This window comes from Pipistrellus kuhlii, unplaced genomic scaffold, assembly GCF_014108245.1.
Source record: "Pipistrellus kuhlii isolate mPipKuh1 unplaced genomic scaffold, mPipKuh1.p scaffold_m20_p_9, whole genome shotgun sequence".
Classification (NCBI taxonomy): Eukaryota; Metazoa; Chordata; class Mammalia; order Chiroptera; family Vespertilionidae; genus Pipistrellus; species Pipistrellus kuhlii.
This window is the reverse complement of record NW_023425595.1, coordinates 48,119,531-48,146,886: the sequence shown is the minus strand read 5'-3', so window position 1 is coordinate 48,146,886 and position 27,356 is coordinate 48,119,531. Positions and strand designations below refer to the sequence as shown.

Genomic DNA, 27,356 nt, shown 5'->3' with positions numbered 1-27,356 from the left:
AATGAGAAAGTGACTCCCTCCCCCTTATTGATGTTATTGAGGTTCAGAAAAATCTTACCGTTAGGATGTCATAACTCCCCGCTGTAAATTGCTTTCTGGAAGAAACCATTCCAGTTTTAGGGTCAATAAAGAACTTCCCGTCATCATTCCCATCCACTATACTGTAGGAGATTTCGGCATTGGGGCCCTCATCTCTATCAAATGCAAAAGCTCTATAAATGGGTTCTCCCCTTTTCTTCCGGTCACGTTCTGGTAGCTTGATCTGGTAGACCTTCTCGGGGAATTGGGGCTTGTTGTCATTTTCATCCAAAACCTGGACCACCACCCAAATGGTTGACTGTTTTGGAGAGGAACCGCCATCGGAAACTGTCACCTGAGATTTGAAAGAGAAAGCATTTTGCAATCAGAAAGGAGAAAATCTCTTCTTGCCACTCTTCTTCCTGCTCCCCCACAAAAGGTCTATTCTGCCTGTACTCGAGAGCATCTCAACTTTTCCTATTCCTGAAGTTCATGTCCAAGGCATTGCTCTTCATAGTTCATACACAGAGGGAGAAGTAGTGGAAACCATCGAGGAAAGGCAAGGAGAGAGAGGCAAGACTCTCATGGTGTGGAGTGAAGAGGGAGAAGAAATAGGACTTCTTTACAAAATGTGCCACCTTATGCAGACCTAGTGGACCTATCCTAGGCTCCCCTCAACAGACACAATAGACATGATAATTAGTATATGATAACCCATGAGTGTTTCTTCTAATCCTTGGACAATGCTATCACCATTCAAATTTATTCACTCTTTTTATTTTTATTTTCTTTCTCTTTTATCTTCATGTAAAATTTGTAAATTTTGCATTGTGAATGGATAAAAGGGAAACTGTGATATATACTTTACAATTCTGTTGGTACACTTGAAATATGTTTAGGACAGTCAGAAAATAACTTTTATTTTCCTCTCTGGAAAATAGGAGGAGAAAGGATACCCCTTCCCATATTTGTGAGATGTGATTCTTATGTATATTTGTAAACACTGAGAGAGAGGAGATAAATGAAGAGCATACATATAAAAATTTGCACGGCAGATATAAAAAGTCTTTGAGTCTTAACTGTGAATGATCTTCTTCTTGGTCATAGTGATGAGAATTATTAACAGATTAATACTTAACATGTGGGTGGTGGCACAGTAAATAAAGCACTCTTCCTTGCATTATTTCATTCACTTTCCAAAATGCCCACTTTAGTAAGTGAACAGGTTTATTTATTTCCATTTTACAGATGAGAAAATAGAGGCACAGAGGTCCCATTGTTACTAAGTGCCATAGCCCAAGTATTGAATTTTTGGCAATTCTGCTTTACCACAAAATCTGGAAGAACCTATATTTAATTATTTTTTTTCTTTTTATCCTCACCGGAGGATATTTTTCCATTGATTTTTAGGGAAAGTGGAAAAGAGAGGGAAAGACAGAGAGAAATATTGATGTGAGAGGAAAAGATCAATTGGTTGTTTCCTGCACCAGCCCCTACTAGGGCCCAGGCAGAGGAGGACACTGCAACCAAGTACATGCCTTTGACCGGAATCAAACCCGGTATCCTTTGGTCCGCAGGCTGACACTCTATCCACTGAGCAAAACCAGCTAGAGCCCTATATTTAAACTTTAAGTAACTACCTTGAATACAACAGCTTATTATCGATAGTTCAAAATATGTATTTGGAGACTGGAGGGAACATGAAGATGCACTTGTTATCAATAGGAGGGGAAAAACAACAACAGTGAATTATAGAACCTGGCCATCCAATTTTTTCACCTAATAATCCAAACTGACAGGAATAACGGGAAAAAAGTCCCCATATTTGGTAAAACAAATTAAAGACTTTTTGCAAAACAGAACTGCAAACTAATTTAGTTTTTCTTACAAGCTGCCTAGGAGGATGGCTTTAATAGATTTAAGGTACATTTTCAGAGTTCTTGCTCTCTTTGAAAAATCAATCAAGTTTCCTTCCAAAGTTATTTTCCCCATTGGTTTGCTAGGAGTCACAAAAGAAACACATCAAGACCAATATGTTCCAAGGCTGGATTTTGACTTTTGAGCTAATTTCTGGACACGCTGAGTTCCAAAACAGGCATGTTCTGCTGCTGCCAAACTAAAATGTTATACTCCCAGCCGAGCCATGTTGACCGAAACACATTGATTTCTTGGCTTTTCAATTCCTCTGCCTTTCTTTTTTGCTTGAACAGCCTCTCTCCAAATCCAGACAACCCTCACAGTCTTCACCTCCTCACCGCTTGTCAATAAATGCCCATAGTCAGCTCCAAGATGGAACTCTGGTGCTGATTCAGGTCCAGGTGGCTGGCAAGGGAAAGAGCGACTCTCCTGGCTATGGCTCACTGCTCACGTAAGGATCCTGCTGTTGTAAAAATGTTTTCCTTTGGCATGAACCTGGACTGACAAACCCAGGTCCTCAAGGTGTGTGTAAGCAGGGAGGAGTAGCAGTTGCATGGGCTCATGAAGCAGCTCCCAGGGGTGTTATTGGAGAGTTGGGTTACCTACATCACCGCCTCACCTCAGGTACCCACCTCTCATTCCCTCAGGCTACACAGGCCCTTGAACACACCCTACCATCTCAGAGCTTTTGCACATGCCGTCTTCCCTCTCTGGAGTGGTTTTCCCATCCCTTCACCCGGGTCTTGTCTATTGGTTAGATGAAATGTCACTTCCTAAAGGATTCCTCCCCTGACTCCATAGACCAAGTGCCAGTCCCTCCTCTATTTCCATCCTGAACTGTGTACTGTTAAAGTGCCCTGAGTACTTTTCTTTTGTAGTACTTATTGTTGTGAAAATTAACTATTATACATACATGATTCTCCAACCTAAGCTGATAGGCTGCATTAGGGCAAAGCAGACTTTGCCTTTTTTGTTCACTGCCCTCACCCATGTCAAGCCACACAGAACATGTTCCACACATGCTTACTTAATGAATCAGACTTTAATTCAACTCCTACTTGAACAATCTCTTTAACTAAGACAGTCTCACCTTGTAAAACCTTCATAGGTCATTCAAGGCTCTTTATAACATCACTAGAATCTGCCTTTCCTGCCTTTAGTCTTTAACCACCCCCATGGCTCCAATCACCACCTATGTGCTGATAATTCCCCAGTGTGTATACTTGTGCCTAAGCCTCGTCCCCCATCTCCAAACCAACATGTTCAACTATTTATTAGGAATGTATGCTCTGTCCCTCACACATGTGCCCCAATACTCCCAAATAACAGACTGAAATCATTATTCTCAAACCTCTTCTCCTGTTTTCATTGTTTCAATGAATGATACCTCCATCTACTCACATACTGGTCCATCCATCTAGAGAATCTTTGATATCCATCTAGAGTCCCTGCTCTGTCTATCCACATCTAACTAAACTTGGAAGCCTTCAGGTATCTCTCATGTGCAGCCGCTATGCCAATCTCATCTGCCTCATTGCCCTATGGACAAGCTTCATTTACATCTTGCTTGGATGACTATATTAGTCTCCTGGTCTCCTTGCCTCTGGCATTCACCTTTGTTATAATGTATTATTTCCTCCTCAAAATTCTGATCTGTAAATCATTCTTCAGGGGCTCCTTGAGGACAAGGAACTGGCCTTATCTGTCACCAGATTATTACTATTTTCTCTTTTCCCTCTCTCTAAGCTCAGTTACTCTGTCAGCTTGGGAGGTCCTCAGTCTGCCATGCTCTTGCATCTCCATCCTATGGCACAGCTGTTTGTCTGCATAGAATGCCTTCTGTTGAGAATACACATGACTCATTCTAGAAGCATCTATTCAAACACCCCTTCTTCTACAAAATCATTCCTGTGTCCTGCACCATCACCATATTCCGACTCTACTGTGTGCATAGATCCAGGACCCTAATTATCATCTTGCATTTTTATATGTCTACTAGAGGCCTGATATATGAAATACATGCAAGACTAGCCTTCCCCCCGCCCAGCCAGCACCGGCTTCCCTCTGGCACCCGGGACCCATGCTTCCCTAAAAGCCCTGGCTTTGTCAAGAAGGTCACCTGGAAGGACGTCCAGTCTAATTAGCATATTATGCTTTCATTATTATAGATTAGCTGGTTGGTCTTCATTCAATCATTTCAGACCATGAGCAACTTGAGATCAGGACCTGTCTCTTACTAATCATTATGTTCTGGCAGCTGGCAGAGCTCTACGGGCCAAAGAAGTGTTGTTGAATAAAATTAAGAATTAATTTACCCAAAACTCTTTCCTATGATAATTAATGGAGAGCATATTCAGATACTAAAGGGTCTGTCTCTGTTTCTTCATCTGTAACAAATAAAGAGGTTAATAATGTATTATCTTCCAAGTGTTTCTCAGTCTTTGATTCTATGAATGGGGGTCAGGTAGAGAGATAGACAAAATTTCAGCCATGCACTCTAGGGTTTATATGTCACTGAGAACACTACTAATCCTATGATTACTCATAATGATTTCTAGCCAATTCAAAAACTGAGCTGGCCACTTATCTACAATCTACTGAAATGATTTATTCATGTGTTTGGCTCCTTCTGTTCACTGTGAGCTACTCAAAGGCAGGGACCTTGTCTTTTGCATCTCTTTCCTGGAACCTGGTGTACTCTTAATAATGTTGGCTGAACTGAACTACACCATTGCTAACCTCAAAGTCTTCTTTATTATTATTTCTGTGAAAACTAAGAACACAAAGCTCATTTAAAATGTATTTGAGAACTAGAAAGAGATAACTCTCACACACATTCCATGCATACTACTGACCCCAATAGAAAGAGATATGTACCCTGTATCGCCAACAGGAAGTGATACCACATTACTACCTCAGCAGGAGAAAGAAAAGATTCCTCCTTGCCCAGTAACATCTCAGCCAAAGGGAATAAAAAGACACACACACACACACACACACACACACACACACACATATATATATATATATGTGTATATATATATATATATATATATATATATATATATACACGCACACACTTTCCTCCAACAGAGTCTTTGTTTACCTCACCACCTCTGAGTCCATAAAATAGCATTCCATCTTCCTCTCCCCTTTATTTCTCTGGTCTTGTGTGTGGTTCACCTTTAGATCACCTGCCCCAAATTACAATTCTTCCTTGTTTTCAAATAAACCCATCTTGCTGGAGAAATACCTGGCAGCCTATTTGTTTAAGGTCAACGTTTTTCTAGAATCATGCATGTGTCTAGATTTTTGTACCTGGAATATTAATCATTGATGTTTTCATCAGATCCTTAGACTTTGTATTTAATACTGCCATTGGCCTCAGGCCATCATGAGAAATTAGCTTATATGGGAGAAGTAGCACTAGGGACTGAAGCAAAACTGAGATAATTCCTCATTATCTCTTTCTCTATATCATTTTTCATCAACGATGCAAAGAAATTAGCCATTGCTTAGAAACTACCCATTGTCTTCTTGCTCTGCCACAACCTGATAAGAAAATACTAAGCTATTCTAACTTTTCTATTCTCATTATTGATCAATAATCAGTGGTTTGGGAATTAATTAAAAGCCCAGAAGATTAGTATCTTTCTATGTTTACAGTTTATATGTGAACCACAAATAGTTCAGTACCACTGAAAGAATATCACAATCCCTTTCAACTGTCTATTGTACCCTTGTGGTCTGTGAATATCAGGCAGAGTGAGAAGGTAATGACCCACATGCCCCTATAGATTATAACAAAATTACAGAGGGGAACATGATTTCAAGTCTCGCCCTGAAATGCAAAAGTTGTGCAGGACCAAAAGTGGAGGGACATTGAGAATTATCAAGTTATAGCATCTGGTGGAAGGCCATACATCTCATTCACTGGAACTGCCTGACACATTTATTTTGTTGTCTCTCTCCCTGCAGTTGAATATAATGTGTAAACAGTCTTAGAACTGAGACCTTGTGTCTTGCTCACTGCCTTGTCCTCAGTGATTACAAGAGTGTCTGAGAATATATTCGATTATTTTTACTATGGAGAGTTCAATTCTGCCATTCTCCTCAACCATTAGTTTATCAAAAGTGACTATTTACCAGACACTATATTTAAAGTTGTAAACCTTTCTTCAGGTTTACATATCTGCTCCACTGTTTTTTATTTGTCCCTGACCCTTTATATTTATGTGATTTCACTTATATATATTTATTTTACTTTTATGCTTATTGCATGTCTGTCTCTGTTAGAATATGAGTTCCATAAAGCAGTGTTTTTCAACCTTTTTTGGGCAAAGGCACACTTGTTTCATGAAAAAAATCACGAGGCACACTACCATTAGAAAATGTTAAAAAATTTAACTCTGTCCCTATATTGACTATATATAAAGTAATTCTCTTGAATAGGAATCAAATAAACACAAAGAAAGTATTTTATAATTACTTTATTATGAAATATTAAGTAAACAAAATAGTGAAAAATTATAAAATTCTTGTCTTATCTGCACCTACGGCACACCAGGCAACATCTCATGTGCCGCGGAACAGCGGTTGAAAAACACTGCCATAAAGCATAGATTTTCATGTTTTTTTAAAAATATATTTTATTGATTTTACAGAGAGGAATTGAGAGGGACAGAGAGTTAGAAACATCGATGAGAGAGAATCATCTATCAGCTGCCTCTTGCACACCCCCCACTGGGGATGTGCCCGCAACCAAGGTACATGCCCTTGACTGGAATCGAACCTGGGACCTTTCAGTCTGCAGGCCGACGCTCTATCCACTGAGCCAAACTGGTCCCGGCATCATCTGGGTTTTTTTTCCCTCACAGATGTATTGCTAGCACCTATAACAGTGGATGTAGTAAGCATTCAATAAATATTTGTTAAATGAATTAATGAAATTTTCATACATTGCTGTTTAGTTACAAAATTCTTTTTGAGGATTTTGGGAAAACAAACAAACAAACAAGTATATATGATTCTTATCAACTTCACTCCTCCCTCATGTCTCAAATCCTCTAAAATATTCCAAACTGGCTACAGTATAGATATTTTCAATAACAGCCCAATGCCTTATGAAACAGCTCAGTTTTTAATGGAGAGTTTTACATTTTAGAAAGCTCTTCTTAATATTGTGCCTGAATCTACCTGCCTATATTTAGCCTAGACTGCTTATAGCTTGAGACTACTTTTACTCTTTGTAACTTTACAAAAAGTCAAATTCCTCTTCCACATGGTCCCAGTTATTATGCAGTGTAACCCAAAATTAGGTGGCTTAAAATAATAACCATGACCCTTTTCTTGTCTCTCATGGTCCTAGGGGCAGTTCTTACTTGGAGTCTCTCACGCAATCACAGTCCTAAGTAACTGGGCATGCAGTCATCAAATATGCCTATTGGTTGATGGTGGCCACTGGCTGGAACTTCAGGTGGAACTGAGATCAACAGCCCCAATACTTACAAGCGGCCTCTTTGTGTGGCCTGTGCTTTCTCACAGCATAGTGGTTGGGTGCTAAGGGTAAAAGGCTGAGAATCCAGAAAGCAGCAGTTGCCAATTTCACAAGGCTGAGCTCAGAAACTGGCACAGCATCACTTGACTCGTATGTTACTCAGTAATAGTCTCAGAGTTTAGATTCAAGGAGAGGGGGTCATAAACCCCACCTCTATGAGAGGAGAGTTAAGTAATTTAGGGGGGTCATATTTTAAAATTGTCATACTCCTAAGATCCTGAAGTATATTTGAGATCCTCACTCAAGGCTGGAAAACTCTCATTTGTATAATCATCACTCAGGTCATTCATTATTTATAATGAGCTGGTTACTCATTATTCTGGTTACTTCTTTCAAGTATTTCCTTATAGAACAGCTTTCTTCTTAGAATACAATGGCCAGGAAAAAACAATACCATGTTCAACTTACTCAGATCTACGCTCAATACCTCTGACGTCTTAGAGACGATCTCGTGTGTATGTATTCAGTCCATGACTACTTATTTTGGATGGCAGCCCTGTCACACAGCTCTGTGATACGAAAGAATTAAGCCACTTGGGTCTTTTTTTCCCGTGAAAAGCAATATATTATAAGTTTGTGGTTTTCTTTTGGGAGCCAACCTGCAGACTTTTCCATTTGTCCTTACCAAATTTCATCTTACTGGAGATTTGGACTCGACTCTAGATGGTTGGGATAGCCATACTGTTGACAGGTACCAGGTGCCAAAAACCTACTCTCTGTCAAGGACTCCCTGTGAGAGGCCAGCTCATGCTTCTTCAATTGTCTCTTTAATTCCTGTATTTGTTAAAACACTCTCATGAGATAGTTACTATTATTACACACATTTCGTAGATAAAGTAATTCAATTTACAAACTTGTCTGAGGACACACTGCTCATACATGGCAAAGCCTTGTTTAAATGCTGGCAGTTGGGCTCTGAACCAGGGGTCCGCAAACTAATACCAAATCTGGCCACTTGTTTTTGTAAATAAAGTCTTATTAGGATACAATCATGCCCATTCGTATGATCTACGTACACATTATCTATGGCTGCTTTGCTATGCCGTAAAGGCATAACTGAGTAGTTGAAGCAGAGGTTGTACGGGCCACAAAGCCTAACACATTTGGCCTTTTACAGAAGAATTTGCTGATCTCTGTTCTAAACCCTGTGTCTGCTGCCTCTTTTGTTATAATGGTATCACTTATTTCATACTTGTTTTGCTCAGTGCACAGCATGATCACTTACATTGTCCCTATTTTTTTCACAGGAACCCTGTAGGCACTGCCATTCCTATTCTTCCGCTGCAGACAACGAGACTCCGGAGTTAAGTAGCTCTTCTAGGGCCACTCAGCCAGCAAGTGACAAGACGTGGGGCTGCACCCAAGTCAGTTTGGCATCAGAGCTCATGCTCTTTCCCCTCCCCTGTACAGCTTATGTAGAAGCATCTGGTGACCATCTGTTAAAAATCCCCCAGTGTGGCTCTCAAAATCAAGCTCATAGCTGTGCTTCTAGAATCAAGCTTTTCCTTCCTTTGATAATCTGGACCATCCTTGGTTGTCTCCAGTCTTTGCACACCTTTCCTGTTTTCCTCAATTGCTTGCATACTGCCCCCAAGGCGTGGTGCACAATGGCAACTTCTAGCTCACCAAGTCTTGAGATCCAAATTTGTTTACATCTTTTGCTATCTTATTACAATTCCACATCTTCATCTCTCTCTCTCAAAATCTGCTCTACCCTTCTCTCCGATGAAGGAGGTAGGAGGAATGGCTGGGTGGCCCCCAGTTTTCATTCTCTTTTATTTATCAGGCACCTGGTGTTTACTCTAGGCAGACCTTCTTCTAAGGGCTCCACAAATATCAACTCATCATGGGTCCTCTGGTCAGTCCCGGGAGAAGTGGGAATGATTGCCCCCATACTATAGATTAGAAACCAGCACTGAAAGACGAAGTGGATTCAACCTGGTCCAGGGTCTGTGCCCTTAACCACTACCTTCTCACTTAAATGCTTTCCCCAAATAGTATGGCCACACTTTCTGTCCTCAGAACACAGCTCCACTGGCCTCAGCACCATGGTTTTTGTGAGGATGGCATGTGCATTGTGCCTGCTCCATTCTGCCAGCTGCACCCTGAGGCCACAGTAGGTAGCTTACTCTTCACACTGTAGGTGGACGATGTTCTCAGCACCCCCAACGGAGCTCCCAGAGCCCTTTTACTGCTAATGCAGCTGCCATTGTCCAGACTGAACACCCACAGATACTAAGCATCTTGGCACGCATATGTGGCTGCTGCCTCCCTTCTCCCTATCCTGGTAATTCTCCTTCTTCTTCACCAGTACTTTGTACCCTTAGCCTGAAACTCCTGGTTGCTCTAAGTTGCTTTAGCACATGATATTCTGCCAAAGCAAAAGATAAAGATCCAAATAAATTTATTTTCTCCTCTTCCCTTTCACTATCAAAAGTCTCAGGGTTCAGCTAATAGATTTTATGCAAGGAAGAAATATAAAGATAAAACTATTTCAACAGAGACATAGTTTCCAACTACAAGCGCCAAGTAGATTACAGATATGCAGCAATATCGATCCTCTTAACTCTTGGGTAGATGAGTATAACCTCACATAGCTGGGCCCTGGGGCTAGGCACCTCTGGCTGGGGTTAGCCTTTCTCTTTACCTAAAGACACTGTACAAATATTATCATAGCTATGTGCATCATAATTGGAAAAAGATTAGGAAGCTCTGTAATAAATTACTAATAATATGTTACCCTTCTCTTAGATTTTATTCCATTTAAAAATAGTATGTCTGGAGAGACCACTGGACCCAAAGGACACACACACTTTTTAAGGGTAGGATTCTAGATGCAGTGACTATGGGAAATTAATTCTGGTGAGGAATCCCATCTGTTTTCACTAGTTTCTTACAAGACCAGTTGTGGATAGCACAGCTTTTACCAATTGTGTGTGCTTGGGTGTCTCCATCCTTGGTCACCGCACAGGTAGGCCAAAAGATGACGGGACCCACTGTCATGTGTTCACATGTACTGAAGAACTTCCAAGCAAGGGAAACTGCCCTTCCTTACCTCTTTTGTACACAGGAAAGCACAGAGTCACTAGGCATTAAGAGAACTCAAGAGAAGTGAGAGTTTAGACATTATTCCGGTTCAATCCACTAGTTTTACAGATGAGAAAACTGGTTTAGAAAGATGAGCTTCGGAGCCAGCACCATACTACTAGCAATAACCTCAGTCTTCCAAGACATGGGTTCCATACTTTCAAACTGCCCATTTCTGCACTGCATTCCTAAGTCTCATCATTATGAATTCTCACCTGGGGGATCTCAATACTGCAGAGGTTTTGATTAAGATATTTTTCGGAATGTTAACCTCTTTTAAAAAAATAAATGCGTTGAGTAGTTGTTATGTTTATTTGTAATCTTTAAAATGTTTCACAAACATTAAATAACATTAATCCTCCCAAGAGAGCCAAGAGGTTGAAAACTTTATCTCTTCTTCAAAAGCGGAGAAACAGAAATGACCTCTGCAACTCAGGGGCTGATAGCAAGGTGGGGGCTGGAGTTCAGACCACTGCATAGTTGGGAAGACAAGTGTTTTCAGCCTTTTTCTGGAAAGAAAACTATGTGCAAAGAGTAAATTAAAGGGTAGGTCTCTAAGGAGGAACGGCTCTTGAAGATAAACTTTCTGAAAGCAATGAGCTAACATTAACCTGTACTGTGACCCACATTTTCCATGGAGGAAAAGAAACAAACCAGCCTTCAACCATCTGCTCAGGTTTTATGACATGTGATGCATTTGACCTCTAATTTGGCATTAAGAATTAATTCTATGGAGATGGGTAAGTGTTCCGGTCACTTACCACCGTCCTGTCTTCTCTGCCCTGTATTGTTATCTATTAGGTACGGTTGAGGGACATATTCTCTGGAGTGGACTATGAAAGACTCGTGTCCCTGCTTTTCCAGTTTCAGTAAATCAGGTATTTCAGGAGATTTTTTATTTACTAGGTAGAATAAATTTATCAAATGGTTTTATTTTTTAAGGGAAAAGTCTTCATTTGAAATAATAAGAAGAAAAAAAGTGAGATTTAAAAGGAAAGAAAAGAAGAAAAGGAGAAAGAGATGAGAGGAAGGAAAAAGGAAAGGAAGAAGAAAATATGAAGTATGGAGTGAAAGGAAGAAAAGAAAGGGAGGAAGGAAACAAGGAGGAGGTTAAGTAACCTTTTGGGAAGAGGTGAATCTAGGAAGCACAGAGAAGCTTTCTCAAGAGAAAGAGGTGCCTTCCCTTCTTACAGGGAAGGCCCTTTAAAGAGGAATCAGGAGAATCCACTGGGATAAGATAGATCAGTGGAGAGTTTACTCAGAAGGGTCTTTCAGAAAGTTCGTTTTTCCTAAATCGTTTTTTGAGAGGCATAAACTAGAAGCACTCTATGATCTGTGGAACCAGGGAGCCTAGATGTTGGGGGCTACACCATTCATTTTTGTATCTTTCTCTTTGCCCAAAGATTCATACCTGGTGGATTCCACAATACTGTGGAGCCCCACAGTATTACTAGATTAGGACAAAATCTAATCACAATCAACCCAGAGACCCCTTCTGTGGTCTGTCTCATCAGAGCATCAATTCTCATAGGTCTGCCAGCTACTCTAGGAGCTAGCACAGCCTGGGCAAGTAGTTGGTCCTCAATAAATTTTTGTTGGTTGAATGCATATATGAACATTGCATTTCAGGACAATGAAGGCATCTTTTCCTTGCCACGGTTAGACCCAGCAACTGCTAAATGGCAGCTTTTCAGAAAGATCCTTGACCAATTCACTTTGGCAGAAGCTGTTAGGATTACAGCTCTGTCCAAATCTCTTTGCACTTCAGGAAGTAAAGTATTTCCCAGCCTCTTAAAGCTTTTTTTCCCTGCAGAGAGGTATACATCAGCTACTAATCTCATCACATTTCCATTTCCTTGCAGGCTCACCTGCTCATCATTTTCTATTCATAAAATGTGCTTGATTCTAATCTTCCCTATCAGCAGGAACTAAACACCTCCTCAAAGTTTCTTTAGAATGATGGCGATTACCACACATGTGCTAACTCCCCTTTCCAAACACATGGGTCCAATCTCAGGGCTCACATGTGAACTATTAGAAAAGTTCTGCCGTGCACCAAGATGTGACATCATATTAGCCTCAGGACTAAATCCCCCTTACTATTTCCCAGTTTCCCTCACATCAAGGCCTTAGTCAATATGCTAATCCACATTCCCCTCCCTGTGAAACAGAATCCACCAGGTATGAATTACAGTGCAAAGTGTAGATTCTTAGCCTCCCCTATTTTATAACACTGGACCTCACACTTTTATCCTGGAAGACCCTCAGGCCTTACCTCTGCTGATGGTGCTATTTGAGTTAAGCACTTCCCTTCCACTAGGCATCAGATTTTTGGTCTTTCTTCCCATAGTAAAGACTTCATGCAAAAATAAAAACACATTCTAATTACTAGCTCAGGAAACATGGCTTTTCCCCTTTCATTCAACAACTCAACAAGAGTTTGCAGAGCAATTTAGCAGGTCATTTAACACCTTGTCTTCCTAAAAAATAAGAATTTTAAATTTATCAACTTAAAAAAATTAGGCCCATATGGACTGAGGTAGGTAGAAATCAACCAGTGGTCCAGAGATATGCTTTTATTTTGTTTTGGCCTATACAGTGTATTGTGAAATTTCTGCCAACATTTCAAACTTCAGAAATTTCACATACAAAATTCAAATCACCACCCTCTCCTGAAAAGTCAGAATACCTGGGCCACCACTCTCTATTGTGTTCCTAATACTGCAGCCTTATGAGTTGTCATTCATCACCAATACTGTAAGAGTTTTTTTCTTGGAACTGAGAACTACTTCTCATGATCCATATTCCTATCTAAACTGGTTATGAAAAACTAGAGGCCCAGTGCACAAAATTCATGCACTGGAGGTAGAGGGGGAAGGTCCCTCAGCTCGGATTGTGAGAGTGTGTAGGCCAGGCTGAGGGACCCCAAAGGTGCATGATCAGGGCCAGAGAGGGACACAGGAGGATGGCCAGCTGGGTAGGGACCTCAGAAAAGCTCCAGGGCCTGTCTGGCTTAGTTCTGATAGGCTGGACCCCAGCAGCAAGTTAACCTATTGGTTGGAGTGTCTGCCCTCTGGTGATCAGTGCACATCATAGCAATTGGTTAATTGCCCCTGTGGTCAGTGCACATCATAGAAAGTGGTTGAGCAGCCTTAGCATATCATTAGCATATTATGCTTTGATTGGTTGAATGGCTGACCAGATGACCAGATACTTAGCATATTAGGCTTTTATTATATAGGATAGATAGAGAAGGCAGCATATTCAAAGGCAAATGGAAGAGAGCATATTTCTTTTTATAAGTGAAGTACCTTATTGTAAATTTAATGTATGAACACTCAGCCTGCTATACACTTTACACTTATATAATGTCTGAGTGGGCTGTGTAGACATTTGAGTTTGTAACCCTTGGTTCAAGGTCTTTGCAAAATTTCTATGAGATGGTAGGCTGTATATTTTACTGCATGTTGAAGATAAACCATAGCTTTTGAAATCTATATAATATCTTTTTATTGATTTCAGAGATGAAGGGAGGAGAAGAGAGAGACAGAAACATCAATGATGAGAGAATCATTGATCAGCTGTCTCCTGCATGCCATCCACTGGGGAGGGAGCCCGCATCATGGGCCCATGCCCTGACTGGGAATCGAATTTTGACCTACTGGTTCATAGGCTGGTGTTCAACCACTGAGCCACACCACCCAGGCATCCATAGATTTTGAAAGGAACTTCTCAGCTTCTCAGAATTGTAGTACTGCACATTCATTATCCCTTCAGATATTATTATTTTAGAATAATTTTTTTGGAAAAAAAATTAAGGCCTCTTTAGCCATATGATTATTTAAATATTAAATAAGAGTCATGATGAAAGCTTCTCTTGCTTTCCTTCCACATTTCATCAGTCATTAACTAAAGTCACTGCTAGCTTCAGGTTAGAACTAGGATAAATGCAGCCATGCCTCTGGATGTGCAGTTTACTCACAAAGAGCGGGGGCCAGATTTAGTTCCCTGTGACCTACTCGGCCGGGTGGCCCTGAGCAGGGCACAACTTGTATACCTCTAATGACAGCCTTGACAAGTTCTATCCCATAAATGTCAGTTGTAATTCTTAGTTCTTTGTTCTGGATTCTTGGGGTCAAGCTCTCATTATCTCCTGCCTAAGCTGTCGCACCTTTCTTTGACCTGCTCTCCTTGCCTCTGGTCTTGCCTCATCTCAGTTCATTCTTCAGAAGACCAGAGAACCTTTTAAAATAAAGTTCAGATGGTACAATTCCCTGCTGGAAGGTCTCTAAGTCCTCCCCAATGCTTTGAGCAGATTTCATAAAATGTGCAATGGAGAACAACCATCTTGCAAGGAGCCTGGCTTAAAAGAGATGGTCCAGGACCCTAGAATTTTGGAGAACAAACTTTCCTTTAGCTTTACAAAGCACGTATTCAGAGTAAAGGCTCAAAGAAAGTCTAAACAAATAAACCAGCATTTCCCAAACTTATTTGACAACAGAACCCTTTTTTTTTGAGTGATGCATACTGATGTCCTTAAGTTTGGACATTTTAAGGAACATACTTTGGATAAAGTCCACACACTTAGTATTTGCCTACAAGATTCTTTAGTAGTGAGAGAGCCTGTCTGTGGGGCTTATTCTCAGCCTTGAGTTTCTGTCCATTTTATACTTAAAGTTTTAATCACACACAATTACATCACCCTATGCAGAGTTTTAGACACTTTATTCTTATAGTTTTTAAAAAAATCCTCCAAGGCTCAATCCAAATATCTGTTCCTTCTAATGCCTCCTCAGGGATCACACCCAGGTAGATTAGTCCTTTTTATAACTTACTTGACTTTATTCATAAATTAACACATTATTTATCACATATCAAATCATTATGTCTGTCCTTTTTAACACCTTTGCATTGAAATATCTTGTAAGCTCCTGGGTGTGTGTGTGTGTGTGTGTGTGTGTGTGTGTGTGAAGATAATGCCACATCAATTACTATATTGGCAGCACCCAGCACAATGTTCTGATACACTAATATCAATTCCCTTTAGTTTCCATAAAAGGGATCATGAATAAGGCCCAGCATTGCTGAAGGAATTATTTATCTTGTTTTGTTTTCCTACTGTTAATTTTGAGTCATGGCAAACATTTTAGATTGCTAATACTTTAGGATAAATTAGGTAGATGTCCTGTTGGTTAGAAACAAACATCATTCATTATCCCATTAACAGAGCTATTAAAAATCCTGTGTACTTGTGTATTCATCACCCAACAGGTAGGATTTGTTCTCTACACATAATGAAATTAAAAACCCTGGGGAAACATGATTTCAGATACAGCTACTAAAAGAGAAAAATGGTTCATCTTTGATATTTAAAGTATCTTAATTACTATTACAAGACAAAAGGGAATAGATGTAAGTTTTAAATAAAGATCATCAGTAGACTTAATAGATTCAGAAAGATACATTCCAGGTGAACATTATAATCAATATGCAATATTTATCATGTATCTATAGTCAGCAAATTTATTAGAGGTCTATTTATATTCATCCAGTTCTTGCCTTATCTGAGAATGTAAGACACACACAAACAAGCCGAGGTCTAAACTATGTTCTTTTTCTGGCTTCTTTCAGAATTTATGTTCATTTCTATCAATCCACCTATAAGCCTGCATTAAAACTGTTTGTCTCTGAGTGCCTTGAAGGCAGAAACTGTGTCTTTCATCTTCCCATTCTCAGTACTTAGAATAGGATGAATGAAAGCAATGCATAAAAAAGTAAACTGCCAAAGATATGAAAACTCAGACATGAAAATTATTGATGATGAAATAATTCTACTATATCCAGAAAATAAAACAAATCACAAATATAAAATATAAAACTCATCCATTAGACTCAACCAAATCCTGGAAATTTTAATATTTTTGTAAAGAATGTAAAACAAGAAAACACATATGTGCTCTAAGAGCACCTCTTTTAAGTTCTTGAATATTTGAACATCTGTTGCAAAATCAAGAATGCAACAATTTTCTTTTTAAGTATAAACAGTGGTTTTTAAAATTCTTTCTCCCAGAGATAACGAGGGAAAAAGCCAAATTAACTTTGGTCGTGAAATCAAATAGATTCAGAAAACCAGTAACTTAAGAGAATGCATAATTATCTGAAAGAATAATTTTAAAAAATTAAAGCTTCCACTCTGCTCCCAGTAACTGTTTAAATTCCATTAAAAACCTCAAATAAATTCTTTGCTTTTCCCTTTTTCAACAGTGGAGGCAGAGGGCTAGGTGTGAATATTTTCATCATTATCTCATCATCAGACCTAACTAGTGTCAACACAGAGGCTGTGAACAGTCTGCCCAGTCAAAATCAAAACAGATTAACTGTGTTAAATCGTGGAAGATAAATGAGAGACACACTGTCCCAAGAAGTCAATAAAAATGTATAACTCAGTCGTATACCTATAAACTCTAGAAATATATATATATATATATATTTTTTTGCCCAGCAGTAAATACTGAACAGCCACCTGAAACAAAAAAACTTCCAATATGTACTTAATTTCTCTGCTGGGTGGAAATATGATTCAGTAGTTTTCACAGATGATACTTCACATTCCTGAATTTTTTCCTCAGAGTGTTACCATGACGATTATATATGACACCCTACTATGTGCTATCTTCACACATCCCTGTGTGTAAAGGACAGCCTTTCCCCATTCGTTTTGTGAACCAGGGCATAACAGTACCAGGACAGTTTGACTACTTTATTTTATCTCTCTCTCTCTTTTTTCTCTCAGAAGATCTTGCCCACAATTAGCTATGTGTGAAAACTTCTGAGATCCTTGGTAGGCAGCACTAGAGGAAAGTGAGTAATGAATAATGAATGTCTCTTTGTAAGAACTCTACTTAGCAGGCAGCGGAAACTATTTTTACTTTATGGCAAAAGTACTCTGGGAGAAATATTCCCAAATCACATTTCCGAATGTGTGAGAGGCAGCGGAGACTGCCAAGCATTTGGAGAGATTTAACACCAGAGTGCACGCTCACGGAAGGTTCAGTTATTTGCTCCAGTGGTCATGAAAAATCTCGTCCTAGACTTAAACATATGTCTTTGTGAATGAGCATCTTTCTTTTCCTTCTGGCTTTGTCAAAGGAGTATGTCAGGGATTCCGATATTCAACCAATGCAAGAAAAAATAATTCACTAAAACGTATGGAGGATGTCCCGGGAAGCTTTGCACTATGACAGGATGAGGAACCAGCTTCTGAAGTTCCCAGACTGATTAGATTTTACTAGAATAAAACACTCAGCAGAAAGCTTACGAGAAAAATAATTCTTGGACAGATTTCATGGTAACCGGGATATCTATTGATCTTAAAGAATTATCAGTTTCCAGGCTCCAATGAATAGGCCCAATACCATAACATATCGGCTCACAGCCTTCCCTGGAAAATGCCAGAAATTATACAAATGAAAAGACCACAGGAGGCATCAGGTCAGTGCGTCTGTGGCAGCTGAAAGCTAACTGGCTGCTATCCAGATGCTGGTCCTCTCCGTTTTGGTGGTCATGGGCCAGGACACATCTGTGCGGTCCAGGGCCGGCTGAGTGTGAGATGGCCTGAACTCTAGTAGCTGCTCTCCGGACACATGTTACATCCTCAGGCAGCTCAAGTCTTGGGGCTTTTCCTTGGTGCTTTTGAGGTTGGTGGGTCTGCTGCCATGGTGCTTCATTTCTGAAAGTCACAGGGAACATGGGCCCTTCATTTTCTGGGCCCCTAACCCATTACAGTAATAATATCGAGGCCACCCCACTCATGCCACTCTTCCTTACCTGTGACCTCATTCAATTCCTCCCAACAAATTAACTAGCAAAATTGGTTCAGGAATATTCATCCCATTAGACGGCAGATGAAAGAGCCTGCAAGGTCAAAAGCTTTGTGTAAAGTCACTCAGCTCCCGGGGGACAGCATGATCCTGCGACACAGCACTGTGAAACCCAGACTGATGGCATGACACCCTCACAGACTCATAGGGCACCAGCTCAAGTTCACATTTACTCCTCGGAAAACCAACTAAACGTGGGGAAGGGGCATCAGGTCTTCATATATGCAAGTATTGTATTGTTTATGTCAGAATGCGCTGAATTCACTACTTCTAAAATATGTACCGCAGGCTCAGCAATCCCTTCTTGGGGATCTGCAATGGAAGGTACTATGGGGGAGTGACATAGCAAAGATGAATGAAAACATGCTCTCTGCTCCTGCAGGAGCTCGCATCCAGAAGAGGAAACGGGCATGTTGATGAACGAGGAAGGGATGACGGAAGGGGGATAAAGCTCTGCAAGCGGGCTGTGCAGGAAAGCTGTCACTCTAAAAATTCCTAGCGGCATTGTTAATGTTATGGAGTTCTTTTAAATGCCACCCCCATGTCCTGGGGAGACTGGTGTTTTTAGGAAATTCCCTTTACTTTTGGTAAATCAAGGTCCTGGAAAAGAAATCTGTATTATTTATTTCTCTTTTTATAAGGTGGTTATAGAATTCTTCCTCGTGAGATGGGGTGTTTGGAAATCTATCGGGAGTGATCCATTTGGGCTGTTTTGGAGGGCTGCCCAGAGGGTTTCTCAAGGTCCTGCTTATCCTTAGACTCTTGCTTCTCACAAAATGCTACAGAATAAAAGGTGATAGGTTTTACACACCTTATTTATGGATTTATAGGGCATCAAGTTTATTTGCCACTGACTCTTGGCAACCCTTTCCCTACCCCCGTTGCTATGCCAATGCGAACAAGGAAATAGTTCTCGTTTCTGGGGGCAATCTTAGAACCACGAGGGATGCCAGGATCTGGATAATCTGACAGGACGGCAGGGCAGAAAAGCTAGGTTTCTTACAGTGTCACACAGTGGAGCAGTTTCTGATTCAGTTTATTCCTCCTAAATTTCAGGAGCGAATTCTACTCAATTTTAAAAAGCTGGCTAGCCCTGGCTGGTATGGCTCAGTTGGTTGGTGCATCATCCTGTACACCAGACAGTGGTCGATTTGATTCCCAATTAGGGCACATACCCAGGTTGTGGGTTTGATCCCTGAGCAAGCTAACTGATCGATGTTTCTCTCACAATAATGTCTCTCTCTCTCTCTCTCTCTCTCTCTCTCTCTCTCTTTCTCTCCTCTCTTTTGTTCTCTCTCTCCCTTACTCTCTCCCTAAAACTCAATTTTTTAAATTAAAAAAATTGCTGGTAAAAATATACTGAGAATTCTGATTGCTCATTTTTAATAATCATATGTAAAAATACATTAACCAGGTCAACTTTTTATCTAATGGCTGGTATTTCATTTTAATTATTCACATGACTTTATCATGTATTCCTTTATGAGTAAACTTTCACACACACACACACACACACACACACACACACACACCATTTGACTGTAATTTAGGAAGATGCTCCGGGTGAGGTCTTTAGTGTGTCTTTGGATTGCTGTGGGTAGGGGATTAGGGTTCAATTACTTGCGTCTGACATCACCGTATTATAATAGAACAAATGCTCTTTGCTATTCTTTAGATCACAAGTACCTGGCTACCCAGAGAGAAACCCTGTCGTAATGAAAGGACCCCAGATGAATGGAAATCAGAGACTAAAATCAAGGACTGGTACATCCTCTTTGTTACAGAGTGTAATCAGTAGGCCAGGCAGATTACTGGAAATTCCAGTATCTTATCCCCCGCCCCCCCCCCCCCCCCCCCCCCCCGTCCCCCCCCCCGACAGAATGCTTTCTCTTCTGCTTTTCCCAACGTTTTGAATTGTGACTGAGGATTCTAGGAGGCATTACAGTTTTAGTCTTTTGAAAGTTGCAATTAAATACACTCTAAGTAGCTGTCACCTTGCCATCTTTTTGGAAAGATGTAAGTGGGGGAAAAAATTAGCCATCAAGAGGAAAAGAATTCATAGTTAGGGCTCTTTCTTCTTCCTTAACCACAACCTGTTGCCTCTTTATGACAACAAATGTCTGTAATTGGAGTCTGGTTCCAGCTTTCTAAAGACATCAGCAAGATGGGACAGGCAGGAGGATCCTACCTCCGTTTTACACATATGAAAGAGGAGAAAATAAAAGACCACCCTAGAGATGACTGAAATTGCATCTGAGCAACAGACCTTTTAAATGAACAGATCAGAGTCTGAATTTATAGCACAACTACTAGGAGTCTTTCATTTCCAAAAGGTGTTGCTATATTTATGAATTTCTTCATAAAGATGAAATTTCTGTAATATCAGTAGCTGAATGGGGCTTGGGGACTTGCTGGAGAATTTGGTAGGACAATGCTAATGGCCTCTGGTGACAGGCATTCCGGGAGCAGGTCTCTTAAAATGCGTGTGTTCTTGTAGCAAACAGTCTTATGTGGGTCTGGCCGAGCACCTAAGGAGTCAATTGGAATTATTTACTTTTTATTACTTAACAATCCTGCCTCCAAATGCCATTCTTCTACTCCATTTCACTCGTTTGCAGTGTAATTGGGTTCCACTGAATCAATGGTAATCATCTTCATGGTTCTCTGAACTCAGCCTGGTGGCCTGTGGGTGAGGAATCACAGTGTGCTCTGTGGAGGGTGCATATCTGGGCTTGGGGAGCATCGTGCACAACTGGGATCCTGAAAGTCATTATCTGGTTCATTTCATGAAGCTGGGAGGCTGGGGCTGCTTCGGCTTGGGCTCTTGGCAGTGGCTTATTGAGTACCGATATGAAATGTCTGCATCAGCACAAACAAGTGGGCCGCGAATAATGAAGACACTTCCCCATGACCTGAAAGCATGACTAGGAAACTGCATAGAAGCTCAGGTGGGATCACATCACACAGTACCTTCAAAGAGCATCTCCAGGGCAGTGGGGAGGGAGAGAAAAACAATGCTCCTGGATCACAGAAGCTTGTGTTCCATTTCCAATTCTTCCCGCTTCTGAACTGTACCTTCTTTGGGGCAAGTTATTTAAATTATGCCTCAATGTCCATGTCTGTTATATGAAAATAGCACTATCTCTTTCTCTCAGATGCAATTTCAGTCATCTCTAGGGTGGTCTTTTATTTTCTCCTCTTTCATATGTGTAAAACGGAGGTAGGATCCTCCTGCCTGTCCCATCTTGCTGATGTCTTTAGAAAGCTGGAACCATAGATATATCTACACTAATAAAATAAAAGAGAAAAATGCTAATTAACTGTACATTCCGCTACACCCACAGCCAATCAGATTGAGTATGCAAATTAACCCAACAAAGATGGTGGTTTATTTGCATACACTGAGGGAGGGAGGAGTGAAGACAGCATAGAAGGAAGAGGGAGGGAAAGTGGAAAGCAAGGCACTGCGGGAGGGAAAGCACTGGTGGGGAGAGGAAAAGCATGGGATGGGACAGAGGCGACAGGGAAAGCCAGGTGGGAGGGTAGGGAGTGGGGGGGGGGGGGGCAGAAGAGGTGGCGGTGGCAGGAGGAAAGCCTGCCAGAAGCCCTGTTCTTGCAGGAATCTTCCTGCAACAGGCCCCTAGTATTACTAGAATTAAATAAAATATTATGTTCATGATTCAGCAAACATTTTTAGAACCCCAACTACCTGCCAGGTAAGCACTGAGGGTACAACGGGACAGGACCCTCCACCTCTGTCTTCCAAGAGCAGTTTTTTTTTCCCATTGCAAAGGGATTGCCCCCCTAGCTCAACACCACCACCATGCCATATAATTCCCAATTTTTTTGTGTGGTGAGAACATTTAAGATGTACTCTCTTAGCAACTTTCAAGTATGTAATACAGTATTTCCCCAAAAAAGACATACACATGGCCAACAGGTAAATGAAAAGGCGCTCACTGATCATCAGGGAAATGCAAATCAAAACCTCATGAGCTATTATCTTCCTCCTACTGAAATGGCTCCCTTCAAAAAGACAAGAGGTAAGTGTGGGCGAAGATGTGGAGGAAACCCTTGTGAACTGTTGGTGGGAATTAAACTGATGGAGCCAAGAGCTCTGAGTCTATTAGTGTATGTAAGTGATCTAAACAGTGCGTTGAATCTAACTGTTTTAATAAATATAAGTTCTCTTGTTCCTAAGTCATTTTTCTTTAAGATTTAAAAAAAAATCAAAAATTTGTTTTAAAATTTATTATTTCAAAATTGTTAACATGGTCATGGAGACAGAGCATCCTCTAATATTTATTTCTATTAATTTGTCTATTTATGTCTATTCATCCATCTTCCTAATCATTCATTCATGTACAGTCTGCGTTCATCAGTTTAACACACACACACACACACACACACACACACACACACACACACCTGGTTTAATATTCAAAGCATTTAATGCTGAGTGTGCTTCTGTGGTAGCTAGGATTTTAGAGCAAAAGCTATGTAAATAGTGGTTTTCATGACACTGGTCTCAGTGGATGGTCTTATGCAAATGACTTTGTCCTAAGATAGCAAAATCTTCTTCCTGTGTGACCCGCATTGAGGATGCTCTCAGAACTGCAATTCAGTGTACAGTCTTTGGAAATGGCTATGATTAGCCCCCTAGTGACCTGAAAGTGTTGGTGCTACTTCCCAAAGTGTCAAGCACACAATCAAGCAAAAAAGCATAGGTGCTGGAAAGATCAGGCTCCTCCCTCAGCACAGGTGGGTCAGATAGGCATGCTCCCAGGCAGATGTGACTTGCTCAGACTCCACCGGAAGTCCCTAAATGGTGGCATTCCAACATCCTTGCCTGCTTGTCACACATTTAAAAACAAAAAACATATTTTATTGATTTTTTACAGAGAGGAAATGAGAGGGATAGAGAGTTAGAAACATCGATCAGCTGCCTCTTGCACACCCCCCTACTGGGATGTGCCCGCAACCAAGATACATGCCCTTGACCAGAATCGAACCCAGGACCTTTCAGTCTGCAGGCCGACGCTCTATCCACTGAGCCAAACTGGTTTCGGCTGTTTTTCACACATTTGATCAGCCACCAAGTTCTGTCAGTTCTACCATCCAAACCTATCTAAAGTCCACCTCGCTTCCCTCCCTAACTTAGCTCAGATCCCATTCATTCTCCTCTAGACCAGGGCAAGAACTCCTGGCTTGTCTCTTTGGATCTGGTTTTGCTCCTGCTGTAGTCCAGGCATCCCCCTGCAGGCTCGGGTATTGTTTTGTAAAGCAAATGTGATCATTCACTCACTAACATTTCCAGCATGATCTCCCAACAAACCTGCATGCCAAGCCCACTCCTCAATTCTCTGTGTTTTTGGACACATACTTCATTCCTTCCTTCTGGAATAAACACACCTTATTCTTTAATCTCCTTACCTATGTGACAAGTATTTTTTTTTTTTCTGTTCCAAGGAAACAAAGATGTTGTTTTAAAAAAAATTAATAGACTTCCCAGTTTTCCCAATTATTTATATCTTGTATTAGTGTGATGCGTATGTTACAACTAATGAACTAATAATGGTATATTGTTATTAACAAAAGATCCTAGTTTACATCACAGTTCACTCTTTGTGTTGTATATGTTATGGGTTAATAAATGAATGATGAATGTGTCTACCATTACAGTTTCTTATTGTACAGTTCTACTGCCTTAAAAGTCCCCTGTGCTCTACCTATTCACACTCCTCTCTTCCCCTGCAAAATCCTGGCAACCACTGAATATTTATTTATTTATTTGTTTGTTTATTTATTTATCTGTATTGATTTCAGAGAGGAAGAGAGAGGGAGATGGAAACATCAATGATGAGAGAATCTTTGATCGGCTACCTCCTGCATATCCCACATTGTGGATCAAGCCAGCAACTGGGCACATGCCCCAACTGGGAATCAAACCGTGACCCTCTGATACAAAGATGCTCAACCACTGAGCCATGCTGGCTGGGCAACCACTAAGCTTTATTGCCTCCAAAGTTTGCCTTTTCTAAAATGTCATATTGATGAAATCAGACAGTATGCAGCATTTTTAGATTGGCTTCTTTCATTAACTAGTGTACTTTCACCATTCCTCCATGTCTTTTTTTGCGGCTTGACAGCCCAAGCCCTTAGCCTTTTCCTTTCTTCTATCTACATTTTCTGTCTCATGGCCTCAAAAACACTCCATACGATGATGGCTCCCAGCTTTAGATCTCCAACTTGGGATCTTTCCTTAGAGCTCCAATTCCCAGTGTGCATCCTTTAAACCCTTCCCCTTACATCTGGAGTAAAATAAAGTTTTTTTTTTGTTTTTGTTTTTGTTTTTTAAATATAGAGTTTTTCTTAACCATGTCTTGTAAGGCACTTACATACCTGTCAGCCCTCAAACTATGTCCCCAACTCTATCACTTGCTGCTTTTACCCACTTACTAGGTTCCAGCCACTCACAGTGGCCTTCTTTCTGACCCTGAAACATACCAAATTAATTCCTTTTTGGGGCCTTTGTACTTAGTGTTGCTTCAGCTTGTAAATATTATCCCTCATCTGACCTCTTCTTTTCATTTAGGTTTTAAATCAAATAGGACCCCCTCACAGAGACTATTTACTGAAGCAACTTCCTTAGTCACTCCACTTCATTATTCTACTTCTTTTAAAAATATATATATTTTATTGATTTCAGAGAGGAAAGGAGAGGGAAAGAGAGATAGAAACATCAACGATGAGAGAGAATCATCATCAATCGGCTGCCTCCAGCACACTCCCTATTGGAGATGGAACCCGCAACCTGGGCATGTGCCCCTGACTGGAATCCAACCTGGGACCCTTCAGTTCGCAGGCTGACACTCTACCCACTGAGCAAAACCAGCTAGGGCTACTTCTTAACATGTTCGTTGTCCACCTAATTCCACTTTAATATAGGCTGTATGAAGATAGGCACTGTGACTGCTTTCTCTCTGCTACATCCTCAGTGCCCGGCAGACTGGTTGCTCATTATACACATTTGATGCCAGCTGACATTATCGCATTTAAAGGCTAAAGCAAATGTTCAATGTGACTTAGCCTTTAGGGTATGCTTTAAACCACTGGCTTTTCTGCCCTACTTCCCTGGGCAAGGTCAGCCTCTGCTTCCTCTGGTGCTTTTACAATTTTTGTACAGGTCTCTTTTAGGCCTTATCCATACTCACTGTGATTCTTTTCCTGACTTGTCACAATAAGAGCTTGTTGTATCTTTAGTATTTAATCCAGTGCCTGGTACATATTAGGCACTCAAATATGTTGGGGTTCCATTGACGTTAGTGACACCAAACGGAACCTAAGCTAGCTTCTCTCTCCCCACCAGAGTCTCTCTTTTCTACAAGAAGCAGGTAAACGCCCATGCATGGCATCTGGTTATTAAGAACTCTCATAACTAAACTAGTGATGTCCCCCTATGTACTACAATGTCAGATGCTCATAGTGTGCTTGGGAAGCTGAGAATGTTCACACTGCTTCCAAAGGTGTCAATTTATCACGAGGGAGTTAAAGAACATGCTAGCTTATTAGGTCATAGCACATATTAAACAGTTGTTTCCAGAAAAGAAAGTGTACTAACAAGTGCTGCTCTGTTAATCAAATGTCTTACAAAAACAGCGATTCAACACTAGAAAAACTTGTAAAAACTGACATAAAGAACATGAAGAAGCATTTGCTTTTTCTTAAAAATAAATCTATGTTTTGATGATTCCCAAATCTGTACCTTCAGATTCAATTTCTTGCACATGCCTTCCCCAGATATATCCAGGATCCAAATGGAAAGTTTCATTTTTTTTTTTTTCTCTCTTGCGTCTAAAACATAACGTAACCAAACTCAGCTCACCATCTGTCTCTCAAAACACATCTGTCTATTTCACCCAGGAACCACCACGCTCTCATTTACCTAAGCTTACACTTAGTTGTAGGCTCTCTCCTCTCCTTTCATCCTGCTGGTTCTTTTTTCCAGAAGATAGGAAAAATTGTAATGATCACATTATCTGGTATGTAAGCCTCAAGTCTTGTGCTAAAACACTCCGTCCCTTTGCAGATAATTGACCACCAAAGACTACCAAATTCTACCATAGGCTTGCCTCGTTCTATACTTATAATAGCATCCTAGAAGGTCAAAGATGATCCTTGGGCTAGTAACTCCAGAATATGCCAAATTCACTTGAGTTTTCACTTCCAACGTTCTGAAATACAGAATTATTTTATTCATCTATTAAGGAGTGAGCAGACACTCTGTTTCTTCCAGTGGCTCCCACTTGTATCCATATTCTACTAATGCACACAAAGCCTGCTGGTATCCAGCTTTGCTTCTCAATTTCTTGTGTTCCTACTGTCCTCATCCCTTTTAGCACCCCGTGTCTCCTCTTCCTCTAGGCTCTAATCTACTATCTACCCATCAACAATCCGCTGTTTTGTTTTTATGTCTGGAACACTGGGATGAGTTTCTTCCCAAGACTAAGTTCCAATCATTTTTAACATTAAATTGATGGCTTTTCTCCCCAGGAAAGCTGTCTTTCTTGACCTCTCCACCCTCCCAGTCAAGTGAACCTGTTCTATGATCCCCTAGATGGAACTTATCAAACTATCCCCGAAGATTTGTTTCCTATTAATTTTTCCTTCCCAAATCATGAGCTTGTTGAGGAAGAAACAGTATTTTATTCATCTTTGTGGACACTCAAAATTGCTTCCCAAATGAATAAATGAGTGATGAGTAAAAATGTAACTGTTTAAATCCCATTTTACTTTCAGGAGCCTAGCTCCTCCTCTACAATTAAAATTATATTTCTATCTTTCAATGAATAGATTCCAATAGCTTCCAGCTACTATCTGATTATAATTAAATTAGA

At 40.5% G+C, this 27,356-nt stretch overlaps 1 protein-coding gene across 2 annotated transcripts in view; it reads right to left on the bottom strand.

Annotated features, from left to right (window-relative positions):
• FAT3 (FAT atypical cadherin 3) overlaps positions 1–27,356 on the bottom strand; it is a 636,217-nt gene that overhangs the window by 129,741 nt on the left and 479,120 nt on the right. For both annotated transcript variants that reach the window (XM_045577545.1, XM_045577546.1), the window contains exon 5: positions 59–373. In XM_045577545.1, the coding sequence (XP_045433501.1) occupies positions 59–373 (315 nt within the window). The remainder of the gene's footprint in view (positions 1–58; positions 374–27,356) is intronic.